We start from the raw sequence: 14,068 nt of genomic DNA on the forward strand, positions 1-14,068 counted from the left end.
TGCTCAGAGCTGTAGCTAGGTAGCTACCAATTGCTTCCCAATGCTGAGGATCTCTAATGATTGTAATGGTACTAGCTATGAAGCCATTAGGTAATATCTAAATATGTTTCTGTCTCCTTTGTGCACATCATGAATTTGAAATTCCTGAAGTTCATATTGGGCTACAGAGAAGGGATGTCAAATTTCAGTAGCCCTTTATCATGACCAGTGATGCCTTTTACAATTTTTGGGGCAGATGCATCTCTGAAGTAATTAATCAAAATAAATTCATTCGGATGCACACTACTTCCTTTAATGAAACTATTAGTAAAGGGCAGAAGATTGAGGGTTCTAATTGCTGATAATGTGCCAGTAGCCAAATTTTCTGTCTTCTCTCCAGAAAGGTCTTGGGAAATTTCAAAAGGTTTTTTAACCTTTGTAATAATGGCTTTATATCAAAGCCACTTAGAATTCAGATACACCAATCATGACCTATTGGAAAGAGAGAAACAGAAGTGACAGATTATTACTTAACAATTGGTACATCAGTTCTGCACTACATAGTGCAGAAAGCAGGAATATCTGTCACATTTGCCTGTCAGGCTTTTCCATTTTAAAGGTTTAGATCATTTTCTTTTGTCCAGTGAGGAAGGTTCATATTATTTGAGATGGGTGAGGCAGAATAGGGTTATTTGGGATACAGGATACATAAGTTATTGTGTTATCGTTCAATTTTGAAAAGTTGGAGAATACTACGATACAGGGGTGGAGGGAACGTGGCTTGGACAGGTGTACCCTTTGCTGGGTAAAAAACTGGATGGATGGCCGGGCCCAAAGAGTGGTGGTGAATGGAGTTAAATCCAGTTGGCAGCTAGTCACAAGTGGTGTTCCCCAGGGCCTAGTACTGGGGCGAGTTCTGTTTAATATCTTTATCAATGATCTGGATGAGGGGATCGAGTGCACCCTCAGTAAGTTTGCAGACGACACCAAGTTGGGCAGGAGCTGGAGGATCTGCTGGAGGGCAGGAAGGCTCTGCAGAGGGATCTGGCCAGGCTGAATCCATGGGCCAAGGCCAACTGTGTGAGGTTCAACAAGGCTCAGTGCCGGGTCCTGCACTTGCGTCACAACAACCCCAGGCAACGCTACAGGCTTGGGGAAGAGCGGCTGGAAAGGTGCCTGGCGGAAAAGGACCTTGGGGTGCTGGTTGACAGCCGCCTGAACATGAGCCAGCAATGTGCCCAGGTGGCCAAGAAGGCCAATGGCATCCTGGCTTGTATCAGAAATAGTGTGGCCAGCAGGACTAGGGAAGGTATCGTCCCCCTGTACTCGGCACTGGTGAGGCTGCACCTCGAATCCTGTGTTCAGTTTTGGGTCCCTCACTACAAGAAGGACATTGAGGTGCTGGAGCGTGGCCAGAGAAGGGCAATGGAGCTGGGGAAGGGTCTGGAGCACAAGCGCTATGAGGAGCAGCTGAGGGAACTGAGCCTGGAAAAAAGGAGGCTGAGGGGAGACCTTATCACTCTCTACAACTACCTGAAAGGAGGTTGTAGCAAGGTGGGGGTCGGTCTCTTCTGCCAAGTAACAAGCGATAGGACAAGAGGAAACGTCCTCAAGCTGCGCCAGGGGAGGTTTAGATTGGATGTTAGGAAAAATTTCTTCACCGAAAGACGAGTCAGGCATTGGAGCAGGCTGCCCAGGGAAGGGGTTGAGTCCCCATCCCTGGAGGTATTTAAAACCTGGGTAGATGTGGTGCTTAGGGACATGGTTTAGTGTTGGACTTGGCAGTGCTGGGTTAATAGTTGGGCTTGATGATCTTAAAGGTCTTTTCCAACCTAAACAATTCTATGATTCTATGAACCACAAGAGGTCATCTGCTCCCTTTCCTCGTCTACCTGACTCAAAGAACATGTTATTTCTGAATGATGTATAACCTGTTCTTCAAAGATCTCTTAGGCTAGATTCTGCATTTTCTTCTGCCCCAGACAACCTATTCCATCAATTCTTTATCATTATTTTGATAATAAAGATTGCCTTAATGTCAAACAAATCTTTCTTGTTGCGTCTTGAGCCCATTACTTCAGGCCCTGTCCATGAACATGGAAAACAGTTTATTCTTCCTCATATTTGGAAGACTTTTATGTATATGGAGACAGTAATCATTTTTCCCCATAATCTTTTCTAGGCTAAACAATCCCAATTCCTTCAGTTATTCCTCTTGGATCTTATTTTCTATTTTTTTTATTTATTTTCCTTTTTCTTTTTTACTTCTTTTCACTTGAGAAAGTTTTTTCTTGCAGTGTAGTTCTCAAAATTGGATGTAGTCGCTTTAGCTGAGGCCTTGCTAGTGCTGAGTAGAGTAGGAATACCTCATGTCTTACAGGTGATACTCATCTTTATACAATTACTACAGGAGAGTTCTTTGGTTGGTTCCATTTTGTTTTTTAACGACAGCAGCATGCAGTTGCTAACATGTTCAGCTTGTGGTCTGCTATAGCCCCCAAATGCTTTTCTGAGAGCAGCTTTTTCTGTTGAATCTTTTCTGTCCTGTATTTGTAGGATTTGTTGTTCCTACAGAAAAGTAGCAACTTGCATTTAACTTTATTGCATGCCATTTTTTAAAACCCTATCTCCAATACTGGATTTTAATCCTGTCCTTTAGTGTTCTCCTGGTGCTGTGGTGTAGGCTCGGAGCTCAGCTGCAGCCATGGCTGGTGGTGCAGCAAACATGATTTAGAGCGATACTACTGGCAGTCTCACCATCACCCAGGGTAATGCCAGAGCTGGTCTTTTCCTGGTGATTTGCAGGGCTGGGGAATCAGGAGCACAGGATCCGCATGCGGGTCAGGGTGCTTTGTGTTCTTGTCTGCTGGGCTTCCTACTTATCTTCTCTCCCATTTTTCTTAATATTTGACCTCATGTTCAGGCCACTGATTACTCAATGCTGCAGGCGTGAGCAAAGCTGAGCTGGAGGAAGTTCTAGTGACTCCCAGGCAGTTTGTTGCGAGTTAAACCTGGATGATGACTATATGCCACTGCTTGTGGCACAAAAGTTTCACCTCATTGCATAATCAGGTCTTTGTTTTTATCTTCTTGGAAGTGGTGCAGGGCTTGTTTCTTTTTTGTTTTGTGTGTATGTGACTTTCTGATTTGTCCTGAACTTCATAAATTACCATTAAATGCAAATATGGGTAAATCCCCAAGACACAGAGTATGTTTTATATCTGAAACTTGTTTCTATTTATGGGATTTCTCTTCCTCTGAACCTGTCCCTTTAAATTAGATTTCTCTATCAGTAATACATATCAGTTGCTAAGGAAAAACTGGATCTGAGTAGAATCATTTCAAAGCAGAGCTGAGATAGCCTGAAAAGATGTCCTGTCATTTCCACAAACTCTCTTGCTGTTCCTTTGCCCTGGAGTCCTTAGTTCGCAGTGTTTAACACTCACAGTCACAAAAAATAAGGCTTTAAGGGATCAAGGCAAAAGATTCATTTCAAAGGACATAGAGCACTTGCAGAAGCCAAATACACAGCAGAAAAGATGTTGAACCTGCTTTTCGTTGAACCTATGTGAGTTGTTCAATGCTTATTGCTTTGGAAGTCTGGAGCCAGAACAGTAGTTGGGTTTGTTACTGAATTTTTTTCACAAATGTTGAGATCTGCTCCTTTGCATCTGTTTCTGGACTTATCAAAATACCAGTACATGGAAATAAATACTTCTGGAACAAAATTTTCAAGTTTGGATGACAGAAGTTAAGCTCCAAAAGCCATGCATTTCACTACAGTGCTCTGTTGCTCAAAAACGCCAGGTACTCAGCAGAATTTGTATGGAGGATGGCTGGGGGTGGTCTCTACCTTAGAAAATCCTGAGAATGGCCTTAAACTTTTCAGGAATGTTATTTATAAACCTGGCTCTGATTTACTGTGTTGGGTAGCTTTGTTTTCATGTATGCCACAGGAATTATTCAGGGTTCTTACTTTTCTAGAACGGTCAACCTTCCTTTTTTAACAGTATTTTTAAGTTTGATGGGATTTCTTATGAGAGCTTTAGGAGAACCTGAGAAATAACAAGTTGCAAGACGAAAAGAAAATCTGACCTAGATTTCAAACTCATTAAACTTGAATTGAAAACAGTATCAATAGTATCAGCGCCCCATTTTGCTGCTGTTGACATCAGTGGCTGCAGTCCTCATAACTTTGGTGTGAAGATTTTGCTGAATATTTTATTCACTTTATAGAATTGGAAACTGAAAAGTTGGAGCAAACTTTGAAGTTCTTCCTTCATGGGAATCTTGGGAATGTGGTGATGCTGAAACAGATCAGGAGTTGTAAGCGTTAGCTTAGTCGATGGCTCCTTGAAAGGCTTTTATATGCCATCACCCAAGTTCAAACTTCAGCTTTCCTTGTTATTTTCCCTGCAGTTAATAGCATCACTAACTCCTTCTGGACTCCTTACGTTGCTTCATTGGCCATATCAAAGGAAATTAAATAATCTTGAAACAGTTCCAGATACAAAGTTCACAGAGAGGCCCCATCTTTGCAATACGCTGAGATTCAAAGAGCAGTATGTTTACTTTCGAGGCTCTTGTATCCTGTCCCAAACATTGCCAGTCAAATCCAGTTTAGTAAAAACTCTGAACTCATGTTTTGGAAGGTAAGTATTGGGAAAAGCCCCACACTGAAGAAGCAAAAGCTACCTGGGATGTGTGCCTGCCTGGACTGAATTTAGCTGCAGTCAGTTTGCTCACTACTTAACAATGTGCAATGCAGCTGACTGTTTATTTAGCAAGTAAAATATAATTGGGATTTTACTACGTTTTACCAAGTTGCCCCTATTTGAAGATGAGATTAGATCATTAGCCACTGAGAACTAATGCATCTTTCTTGAGTGTTAGTCCAGTTGAAGAGCTGATGCTTGCCTTTTGGAAATCTCTTTAGCTGTCTCTGAACAGCGCTGTGCTTTGTTTTGTGTACAGGACACCGAAATTCTGAACACCGCAATTCTCACGGGAAAAACAGTGGCAGTGCCCATCAAGGTGGTCTCCATTGAGGAGAACAGTGCTGTGACAGACATCTCTGAATCAGTTGAGTGCAAGTCCTCTGATGAAGACGTCATTAAAGTAAGTTCATGCCATGTATTAGCTTCTCAAATGTCATGTCTTTTATACACAAAATGATAATAGCCTGGGAACAACCACTAAATTGGCTCTGCAAATTAATTGTACTACTGTTTCAAAAGCATGAGGAGAGGGATTTTTAAGAAAAGAGTGAGTCAGGTGCAACAGTACAGCCACCACACTGAGTTTCAGTAGAATTTCTGTGTTTAATTTTTATTTGTGTCCTGATTTTAAAATGTCTTGATAATGTCACCTCAAGTCCTCTGTGCACAGAGTTCATTCACTGCAAAACCAGCTCTGCTGTTAGTACTAGCTCTGCTGTTAGTACTGCCGCTCCAGATGTTTCTTATCACCCTTCCAGCTGTGATTATCACCTTCACAGCCGCATCAGTGGAATGGATTGGGTAAGCGTTCCCCAGAAACTGCAACGCAAAGTCATCCTGGTCGACTTCACATTCTGCTGAGAGCTGTTTTGAATTAACAACTTGATTCTGCACAGAAGTGGCTAGAAAGCATTCACATGACCCGTCCATCAATTTAGCACTAGCAGCTTAATGTCGCACAATAACAAACACCAGTATTGTCTTAAGGCAACACAGCAATTTCTGCTGTGAATGTGTAGTCAAACCCTGAAGGAAATTCACAGTTGTTCAGGGAGTCAGTACAAAGGCAATGCTCTGCATGAATCCCCTTGCACTTTCCACACAGGACGTTTATGGTTCACAGGCTTTAAGCAAGGGTGATTCTACCCTTGGTCTATAAGCTCTTTCGAACAGGGTTTTTTTACTATATTATGTGATTTTACAGCATATAGCACAGTGGGCTTTGTGATGATACCCTTTAGGTGTCTTTAATATGCTATCAGCCCTCTTGGATGTACAGTATACAAATAGTAATGCCGCAGCGCTATGTGTTACAGTCAGTTCAGTTTGTAGGTTCATGGAAAGCAATAAAACTCCTGTGAACTTGCAGGACCCAACAGTTTGCTGCACTGTTGTAGAATTTATGTAGAAGCATTTATTATACCAGTAACCAAGTAGGTGGGAAAAATAGTCATACTTTGAACTAATGAAGCCATTATAGAAGACTTTTACAGGAAGCTTTCTGCTTTCAGTGGATCCTTCAGAGCCAAACAAATCTCTCCGGTTTGCTGGAGCTTGAAGTGCTCCCATATATTAGATGCTTTACAGAGTTTTTAATCTCAAAGAACTCCTGTTAACCTTTTTCCTAATGTAGCCACCTACCTACAAATCAAAGTAATAGCTGGAATTTAGTTTAGGGATCATCCTGATTGTAACCTTATTGGAAATCACATTCCTGAGTAAGAAAAAACACATGATAGCATTCACAAATTAAAAAAATAAATTCAGAAAAGGACTGCTGTGATCATCCAGATTAGCCGTCTTGCTTAAACAGCTTACAAAATTTCACCAGATAATTCCAGCCCCATGGGGATTTCTTCTTTCCAGCAGTGAAAATGTCCAGTGTTAAGTTCTTCCATTCAGAGGAAGACTCAGGTCAGGGAAAAAAAAATATGTCTGATGGGCATTTGTTATACATCACCAGATGATGCATAGAAAATGACAGCACAATGATTTCCCAAATAAAAATCCGTCTGCAAAAATTACTTCTGGCTTTTATAGCTGTGCTGCATATGGATCGAGAAGAAATGAAATTCCCGAATCTTACAAAAACAGAGAGTGTTCTTGCAGTAATTGCAGTACAGCCTGGACTATTGCAGTTCTCCCACACTTTGTTTGGAAAGAATGTTTTCTTGAAGCACTATGTCCTTTGCTTAGCACATGGGACCCTGCTGTGCTCTTCTCTTATTTTCTACAGAAATAATTTATCTCCACTAAAAGGATTTCTTAAAATGGAGCCTGTCTGCACTATCGGAACATTTTTAAGTGGCTTCTAGAATCCTCCCTATGTAGCTGCTCTGGAGTTGAAGTGAAACAAATAACTGGAGGCTAACACACAGTGTTTATTGGAATCGACTAGAGAAATTTTTCAGGTGTAATTTCTTTCTCTTCAGAAATGTTTTGAAATTGCTCAGATGAATAGAGAAACTATCTTCTGTTCTAGAGGAATGCATCTGTAACATGAGTGCTAACTGCTATGAAACATGCAGGTAGTTAAAAAATAGAGTTCAATGAAATGCTTTGAACAAAAAGGTTTTATTATTTCATCATAAAGGAAAAAGGGGTTTTTTTCTCTTCTAGAATGTTCCAGTTTCCAGGAGATTTTTTTACATGGGGAAATGAAGTTTGGGGTTCAAGTCAAATCGACATGTTCATATTGGTTTTGATTTTAAAAAAGCACTCAGAAAGCTTCAAATGGAGCACAAAGTCCTTTAATCCTTAATTAATTTTTAAATTCCCCATCAAGCTTTTATGTTAAATTCTTTGGATATATCATCATCCTCTGTAAAATACTGCAAGTAACAGGTAATAGTTGCCCCAGTGATAAGCATGGTCTTGAGGCAGCTCAGTGCACAGTTTGTGTCCTGTCTTAATCTGCTGACTCCGACTCCTTTTACTCTTTTTATTGTCTCGTAGTTTCAACTCTTTACTTCCAAATTTACAGTTGATTTCATGAACTTTAAAAGTCTTTGAATGCTCTAGACCTTCACACAGTGGTCCAACATTTTAAAAGTGGACAGAAAATTTATTATGACACTAAAAATCAAGCAACAGCCAAATTTTACTTTGCTAAGCTGGAATTTACCAATAGGATCCATATATCTAGATCCATTAATAGTAATTGCAGTTGCATGTGTAGGCTCCTTTTCACCTCCTGGAAATTCAAGTGGAACGTGACTGCTTTTGCTGGTGCTTTTGTGCAGTTTGCTCAAGAGCAAATATTGCTGCGGGTTCCCGGGTCACCTGGCTGCTAGAGCAGATGTGGTTTCACGCTGTGAAGAGCAGCAGTTTCAGGAGACCTGCAATACCTTGTGACATTTCCAGATTGAAAACTCTTGATAATCCTTATGAACTTGAGGATGTATTTTCCATTAAAATAACCTGAGTTCAAAAATCTTTTGTGCTATGTGTATTTCAGAAGCTACTGTAAACATTTTGGGTTTGTAGTTCATCATTCTTGGACTAGCTTTTATCCCACTGCTGCATGAGGGGATGCTATATACATGGTATTGTATTCTTATTGTGTTGCTGTTATTTACAATTGGTAAATTACAAGCTGGATACTAGTCTCAGTGTATTAACCTTGAACCATTCTCTAAAGACCTTATTTACTAGTTTCTTTTCATTTTTAAATGGCATTAATAGCTTTGAGATGTATTCAGATCAAAACATGGATTCAGATAATATTGGTCCACACGTGCAGCTGCTGTGGTCATCACTGGAAACAGAAACACGGATCTTACCTATAAGACGTCCCTCAGTAGTTGTTAATAAACAGTGGGCTCTTGGTTTCATTGGCACTGATGAGCAGAGGGAGACGTTAACCACAGGTGAAGGCCCTGCAAGAATGTTAGGAATTTCTGTTTGGAGCTAAAATCCAGAACAGAGTGTCACAGCTGGCCCTCTCTTATCACAGTAACTTGAAACAAAATCCCAGATCAAAGCAACACTGAACTGTTGGGGGCTGAAAATCTGGCTAGGGGGGTTTTATGGTTGAACTCTAGCTTCATAGCTGGAAAAGACTGGAACTACTGCTGGTATCAACACTTTGAAAGCAATAGTGATGGGACTTACAGACACCTGTCAAGGTTACAGATCTTGTTTAAAGGCCCAATCCAGGAATCATTTACACACATGAGTAACTTTACTGTGAATACTGCTGACATCAGGGAACATACTCATATGAAATAGTTGTTTAGGATTCATAAATGTTTGAGAGATTTTGCCATTTGTGGTGGAAACAGTTTATGAAATGCAATTAATTCTTGCTAAATAGATGCAAACTCATGTTGAAATGCCTGCTGTTCATTTGTGAATCTATTCAGATTAAAGGCCAGTCTGGCTGCTGTGTAACGCATGATGTAGGAAAGTCTCAGTTTGCCAGTAAGGAAGCTGACAGATGGACATTTTCATAAGATGTAAATAAATAGTTGTGTACTAATTGTCGTAATTTCTTTTTAAAATTGTATATCTGGAACCATATCACAAGACCCTATTTACTAAGGAAAAGTCATTAGCACTTCCTTATTTAGATGATACTCTGCTATTGTCTTAACGTACCCAGTCTTACACAAATAGCTATGCTTCAACCTCTTCAGCTGTTACTTAACTACAAAGAAATTTCACTGTTCTTCCTTAATTTCCAGTATTTGCAAAACTTAATATGTGTTTTAAAACTAGATACAGAAGCACTGTTTTCCCTTTGACAGGCAGAGGAACCACTAGTTAGCAGCGTCCATAGGTATTTTTGTTAAATGTTGAGTTATGCATTTTCCTGCCAGTAGGTTGAATGTAGTTCCAAGCTGAGTGGCTGAGCTACAGGCAACTATTAAAGAATCAAACTCTTAAGCCTCAATCCTGCACTCATTAAAGTGCCGCACTCATTAAAGCCATCAGGAAAGCTCACCCTGAAATTTTAATGGTATGGGGACAGTCCCTCAGGCTCCTTAATGTTTCATCATAGTACCGTGGCTATTCCAGAGAAGAAAAATCTTAATAAATACAAGATTATGTGTCTATGGATGTCTTTTCATCATATTGTTTAGGCACCAAATAGAAAGATACTTACTCTCACTCGAATCAGTGGGGCTGTATATTGGGGCAACACGATCACTTGCTCTCTGAGTACGGGGGCTGGATGCCAGACTTTGTAATTCAAAAGCAGGCTTCCGCCAGTAAAGGAAATCATCTTGCCCTTTATTTATATTAGCCCTGCCTGGACCAGTGTGGTTATCCGTGCATAAGCAAGGCTGATATTTTGTTAGTGAGAGCAGGGGTCCCCCCACTGTACATATATTGACCTGAATGGGGATCAGCTTCTCCCCACAGCTGATGGACTGACTGGGGATAACGTCCTGCTGCAGCACCAGCTTCTGCTGCCTGATCTGCTTTCTGTAAGGGCTCAGCTGGTCCCTGGATCCATTGGAACTTTCCGGACATGCAACCAAGAGAGAGCAAAACAGGCACCCAGGGAATGGTGAGATGGGGACGGGTAATGACAGAAACATTGGTGTGATGGAAGGGTGTGAAGTGTATTAAAGAAAGGGCTAGTGCCAAAATACATTGGTCTGTCAGAACCTGTATGAAGATGAATGGGAATCAGTGTGTGACTGCCCTTACCTGGTGTGTTGCAGTGCTAAAGGATATGGAAATGCTTGAGATTGTTAAGGAAGGACTTAAATATCTGGTGTGTTGCTCTCCACAGGGCTGATTCAAGATCTGGTCCTTTTCCCATTGAAATTAAAGTGTTACACGATGAGCATTACAGAACTGATCTTGTAGAGAATCTGGTCCTAAACATAGCTGGGACATAATTGTACTTGGTTCAGTGAAACATTATTACAGATACTGCCAAAATATAAAAATGAGGACTCTCTTAAGTATTTGTCAGAGGAAAGCTAAGTCTGCTCAAAACAAAGCTTCCCATGGCATCTAAGGTTTCTTCCCTGTGCTTTCTTACCAGCAGCATCTGGAGGCAGATAATGATGTGGTGGGTAGTGATGAAGTGTGATGCACATGGTGATTTCAAGGGGAAGCAGAGTTTCAGAAGATTTCATCCCATTAGAAACCCTGGCACGTCATGAGCATGTGACATTTTCCCTCATACCTTTTAACTCCTGCTGCATATGGCAGGGTGAGCGTCCAAACTTGCATTGCACTTCTGCACCTCAGCATACACATATATTCTTTGTATGGGGCTTTATTGCACAGCCTTCAAGACTCAGAGGATTTAGGGCTTTACATTATGTTTTTAGTGCAGGTTATAGGAGAAAATAAAACCAAGGGGCTGACTAGAAAGAACTGGTTGTTCCTACCAGCTATTTTGATCAAGGAAGAACACTAACTTCCAATAAAAAGCTCCTACGGTGAATATAATGCAATTGATTTATCACTCATTTTTTTACTAAGGTCAAATAAAACTCTATTTGGCGTTTGTTAGCTAGGTGCAACTGTTGTAGAGCTGAGCATGCTGAAAAACGAGTAGGTGGATAAACTTCTGATTAAAACAAGTCTCATTCCTAACTCAACCCTATAAAACAAAGGGAGAAATGAAAAGTCATGCTAGATGGGGTTTCCAGGAATCCAGTGTGGTCTAATAATAGATAGGCCATATTCTGTGCAGTCACTTTCATGTAGTGCGCTCTTCTGTGGTTTTATGGAAGTCCTGCAACATTCAGTGAAAGCATGGAGGGGTCAATCTGAACAACAGCAGCTACTGCCAGTCCTCCTCCACTGTAATAAGCAGGCAGCTACTCATGGAGGGTTGATGCCTCTTTCAGGTACTTCAGCCCACACAGTCAAAATTGTAGCAGTACTCTTATTTTAAAAAATAAAGTAGTTGTATAACTTTCTGGAAGGAACGTAGAAAAGTTGGACTACTCCTAAGGTGCCTGTGTGTTCATTCTCAAGGCTTGCAAGTCTTCTCTTGGTTAGCGCCAGCATCAGGAGCTGAAAGCTCAGTCCGTGTGGCACCGTGCTGAGAGCCAACACGGCTACGCTGCTTTTGTGTCCTGAGCTAGGGCCTCTGCACGGGGCTGTAGGGACACACCAGCAGGCTCAGAACAAGCATGGGATCTCTGTCACATCCACTGCATGGTGCAGATACCCCCAAGGGCCACCACAAATGACCTTTCTGAAGTTTATGTTCGGTAGCTGATGAACTGCAAATGCAGCTCCTATTCACCACACCCTAACATAGCTTTGAAAGCCCTCAAAAGTAGAAGCTGTCTCTCTTTCTGAGTCCAAACCCAGCACCCTATTTCTCTGATGGCTCCTCTTTCCTCTTCTGATACTATGTGGTCCTGTGATTTGTGTGAAACTGAAAAGCTTTAAGAACAGGAAAGAAAGTCACAGCATGGGAATTCCATTGTTTTGCTGTTATGAAGCACTGTGACTTTGTAGGCTTTTCTTCTGGTAAATCTAATATGATATGTTATATTCTGAACAGAATTGCAAATAGGAAGTCCACCTCCTTGCCCTCCTCCATATTTTTCACAGTTCTGTGATTTACTGGGATCAATGTACATCAGTAGAGCGGAAAAACTTCAGAGGAGCTTTAGAAAAATGAAGCTTTACCGCACACTTCTGTCGGATGCAAATACGGCGTATAGGCCAGCAATATGTGGAGCTTTCACAGAAGATGTTATATCATTAATGGATACCACTACTCCCCAAGCAGTCAACCTCTGTGGAAATTGAAATTCAAAATTTACATGGTCTGCAATACTTAAATTCAGCAATAAAAGTTGTAAATACCTTGCCATCACATAAAATGCAAAAATTTCAAGGGCAGCTAAAGAAACTTTTAAACCTTATCCTTGCAGACTTCTTTCCCTGTCCCTTGTGCCAGGGGAGATTTAGGTTAGATATTAGGAAAAATTTCTTCGTGGAGAAAGCGGTTATGCATTGGAACAGCCTGCCCAGGGAAGTGGTGCAATCATGGTCCCTGGAAGTATTCAAAAAACGTGTGGATGTGGTGCTTAGGGACATGGTTTAGAGGTGGACCTGGCAGTTAAGGTAACGGTTGGACTCGATGATCTCAGAGGTCTTTTCCAACCTTAATAATTCTATGATTCTATCTCATGCCTTCACCCAGCTCACTACCTGCGTTAGTGATGTCAGTATGGAAAACCTATACATCCCAAATGAAAAATCAAGGCAGAGTGGCAGTAACGGTGCCTCAAGTTCCACAGAAAGTGCTTCAAAATCAACTTCAAAGCTGCAAGATCAAGACCAGGAAAGTAAATGGGAGAAATAACATTAGTCTTGTGGCAGCTGTAGATGTGATGGGAAGATAAGCAGTTTTCTCGAGACCTTTTTGAGTAATACAGTCAGAAGAAACGATGGTTCACTTCTCCTTTCCTTTTCTGTCAATAGCTGTAATTGACACGTTGTGAATTTGTATATTGTAGGTACATACTAAGTTAGAAAATGACAAGCATTGGGATGTTCTCAAATGTGCAACTGCTGTCCAAAGTCTGTAGATGGAATTAAAAGTCCCTGCATTCACCCTGTGATCCTGCTTTGCCAGGCAAGATACTTGGGGCCATGATGCATATATAGTCTGGCACATCCCCAGTGAGTAGGACCCAAACTCTCTGTTCGGCCCCATTTTCAGAAATTACTTGACTCGAGAGTGCACAAAACAAGACAGATTTTGTTTTACGTGATAATGCTAGCTGCAGAGAGCTCCTGTGGCTCAGCGCAGCTACAGTTCAGCTTCAAAAGCTGGTCATTTGGGAGCAAATAGATGCCCTCCAGTCTCAGCTGGCATTTTGTGCCCCTTTTACTCTCTCAGTTCTGTCGTAGTGAATGATATTCAGTTAGTTAAATGTACTGCTTCTGCTCTGCAAAGCTGCCAGCAAAATCTTTGTAATGAGATTAGATAATGTACAGCCTTTTCCCTTAGAAATGCTCTCTAGCTTTAGGGGTTTTCTACTTAGTTTTGCTAATCTGGCTGCTGATACTGAAAATGCAGACCTTTCTCAGCGTAGAGTCCAAATTGCTTTTAAACTATGGCCCTGATTTTACAGAGTTCTCTTCTTCAGCGCTCAGGGCTCGATCCCTGTGTTATTAGTGCGGGTTGCTGGGAACTTTGCCTGAGGACTGATCGCAGGGATTGAAACCACATTTGGAATGTGGCAGCTGTTTACAAGCACAAAGCAACACAACAAGCCATGTTATCCATTGAAAAGTGCAGACAGTTAGTTTTAAGAGAGGCAGAATGTAGAGCGGCTTAAATCAGTTATTAAAGTGTAATACCTGCCCTGCTCCCTCATCACAGTTTCCAGAATGGGAGTAATTATTCTCAACTATTTCAAGAAACAAATTCA

At 41.2% G+C, this 14,068-nt stretch overlaps 1 protein-coding gene across 4 annotated transcripts in view; it reads left to right on the plus strand.

Moving 5' to 3' along the window:
* Positions 1 to 14,068, plus strand: part of TMEM132C (transmembrane protein 132C) — a 223,265-nt gene that overhangs the window by 188,638 nt on the left and 20,559 nt on the right. For all 4 annotated transcript variants that reach the window (XM_087754856.1, XM_087754855.1, XM_087754854.1 and 1 more), the window contains one exon: positions 4,954 to 5,097. In XM_087754856.1, the coding sequence (XP_087610982.1) occupies positions 4,954 to 5,097 (144 nt within the window). The remainder of the gene's footprint in view (positions 1 to 4,953; positions 5,098 to 14,068) is intronic.

Source organism: Nipponia nippon, unplaced genomic scaffold, assembly GCF_047370975.1.
Source record: "Nipponia nippon isolate SJK-2023a ecotype South Korea unplaced genomic scaffold, ASM4737097v1 scaffold_18, whole genome shotgun sequence".
NCBI lineage: Eukaryota > Metazoa > Chordata > Aves > Pelecaniformes > Threskiornithidae > Nipponia > Nipponia nippon.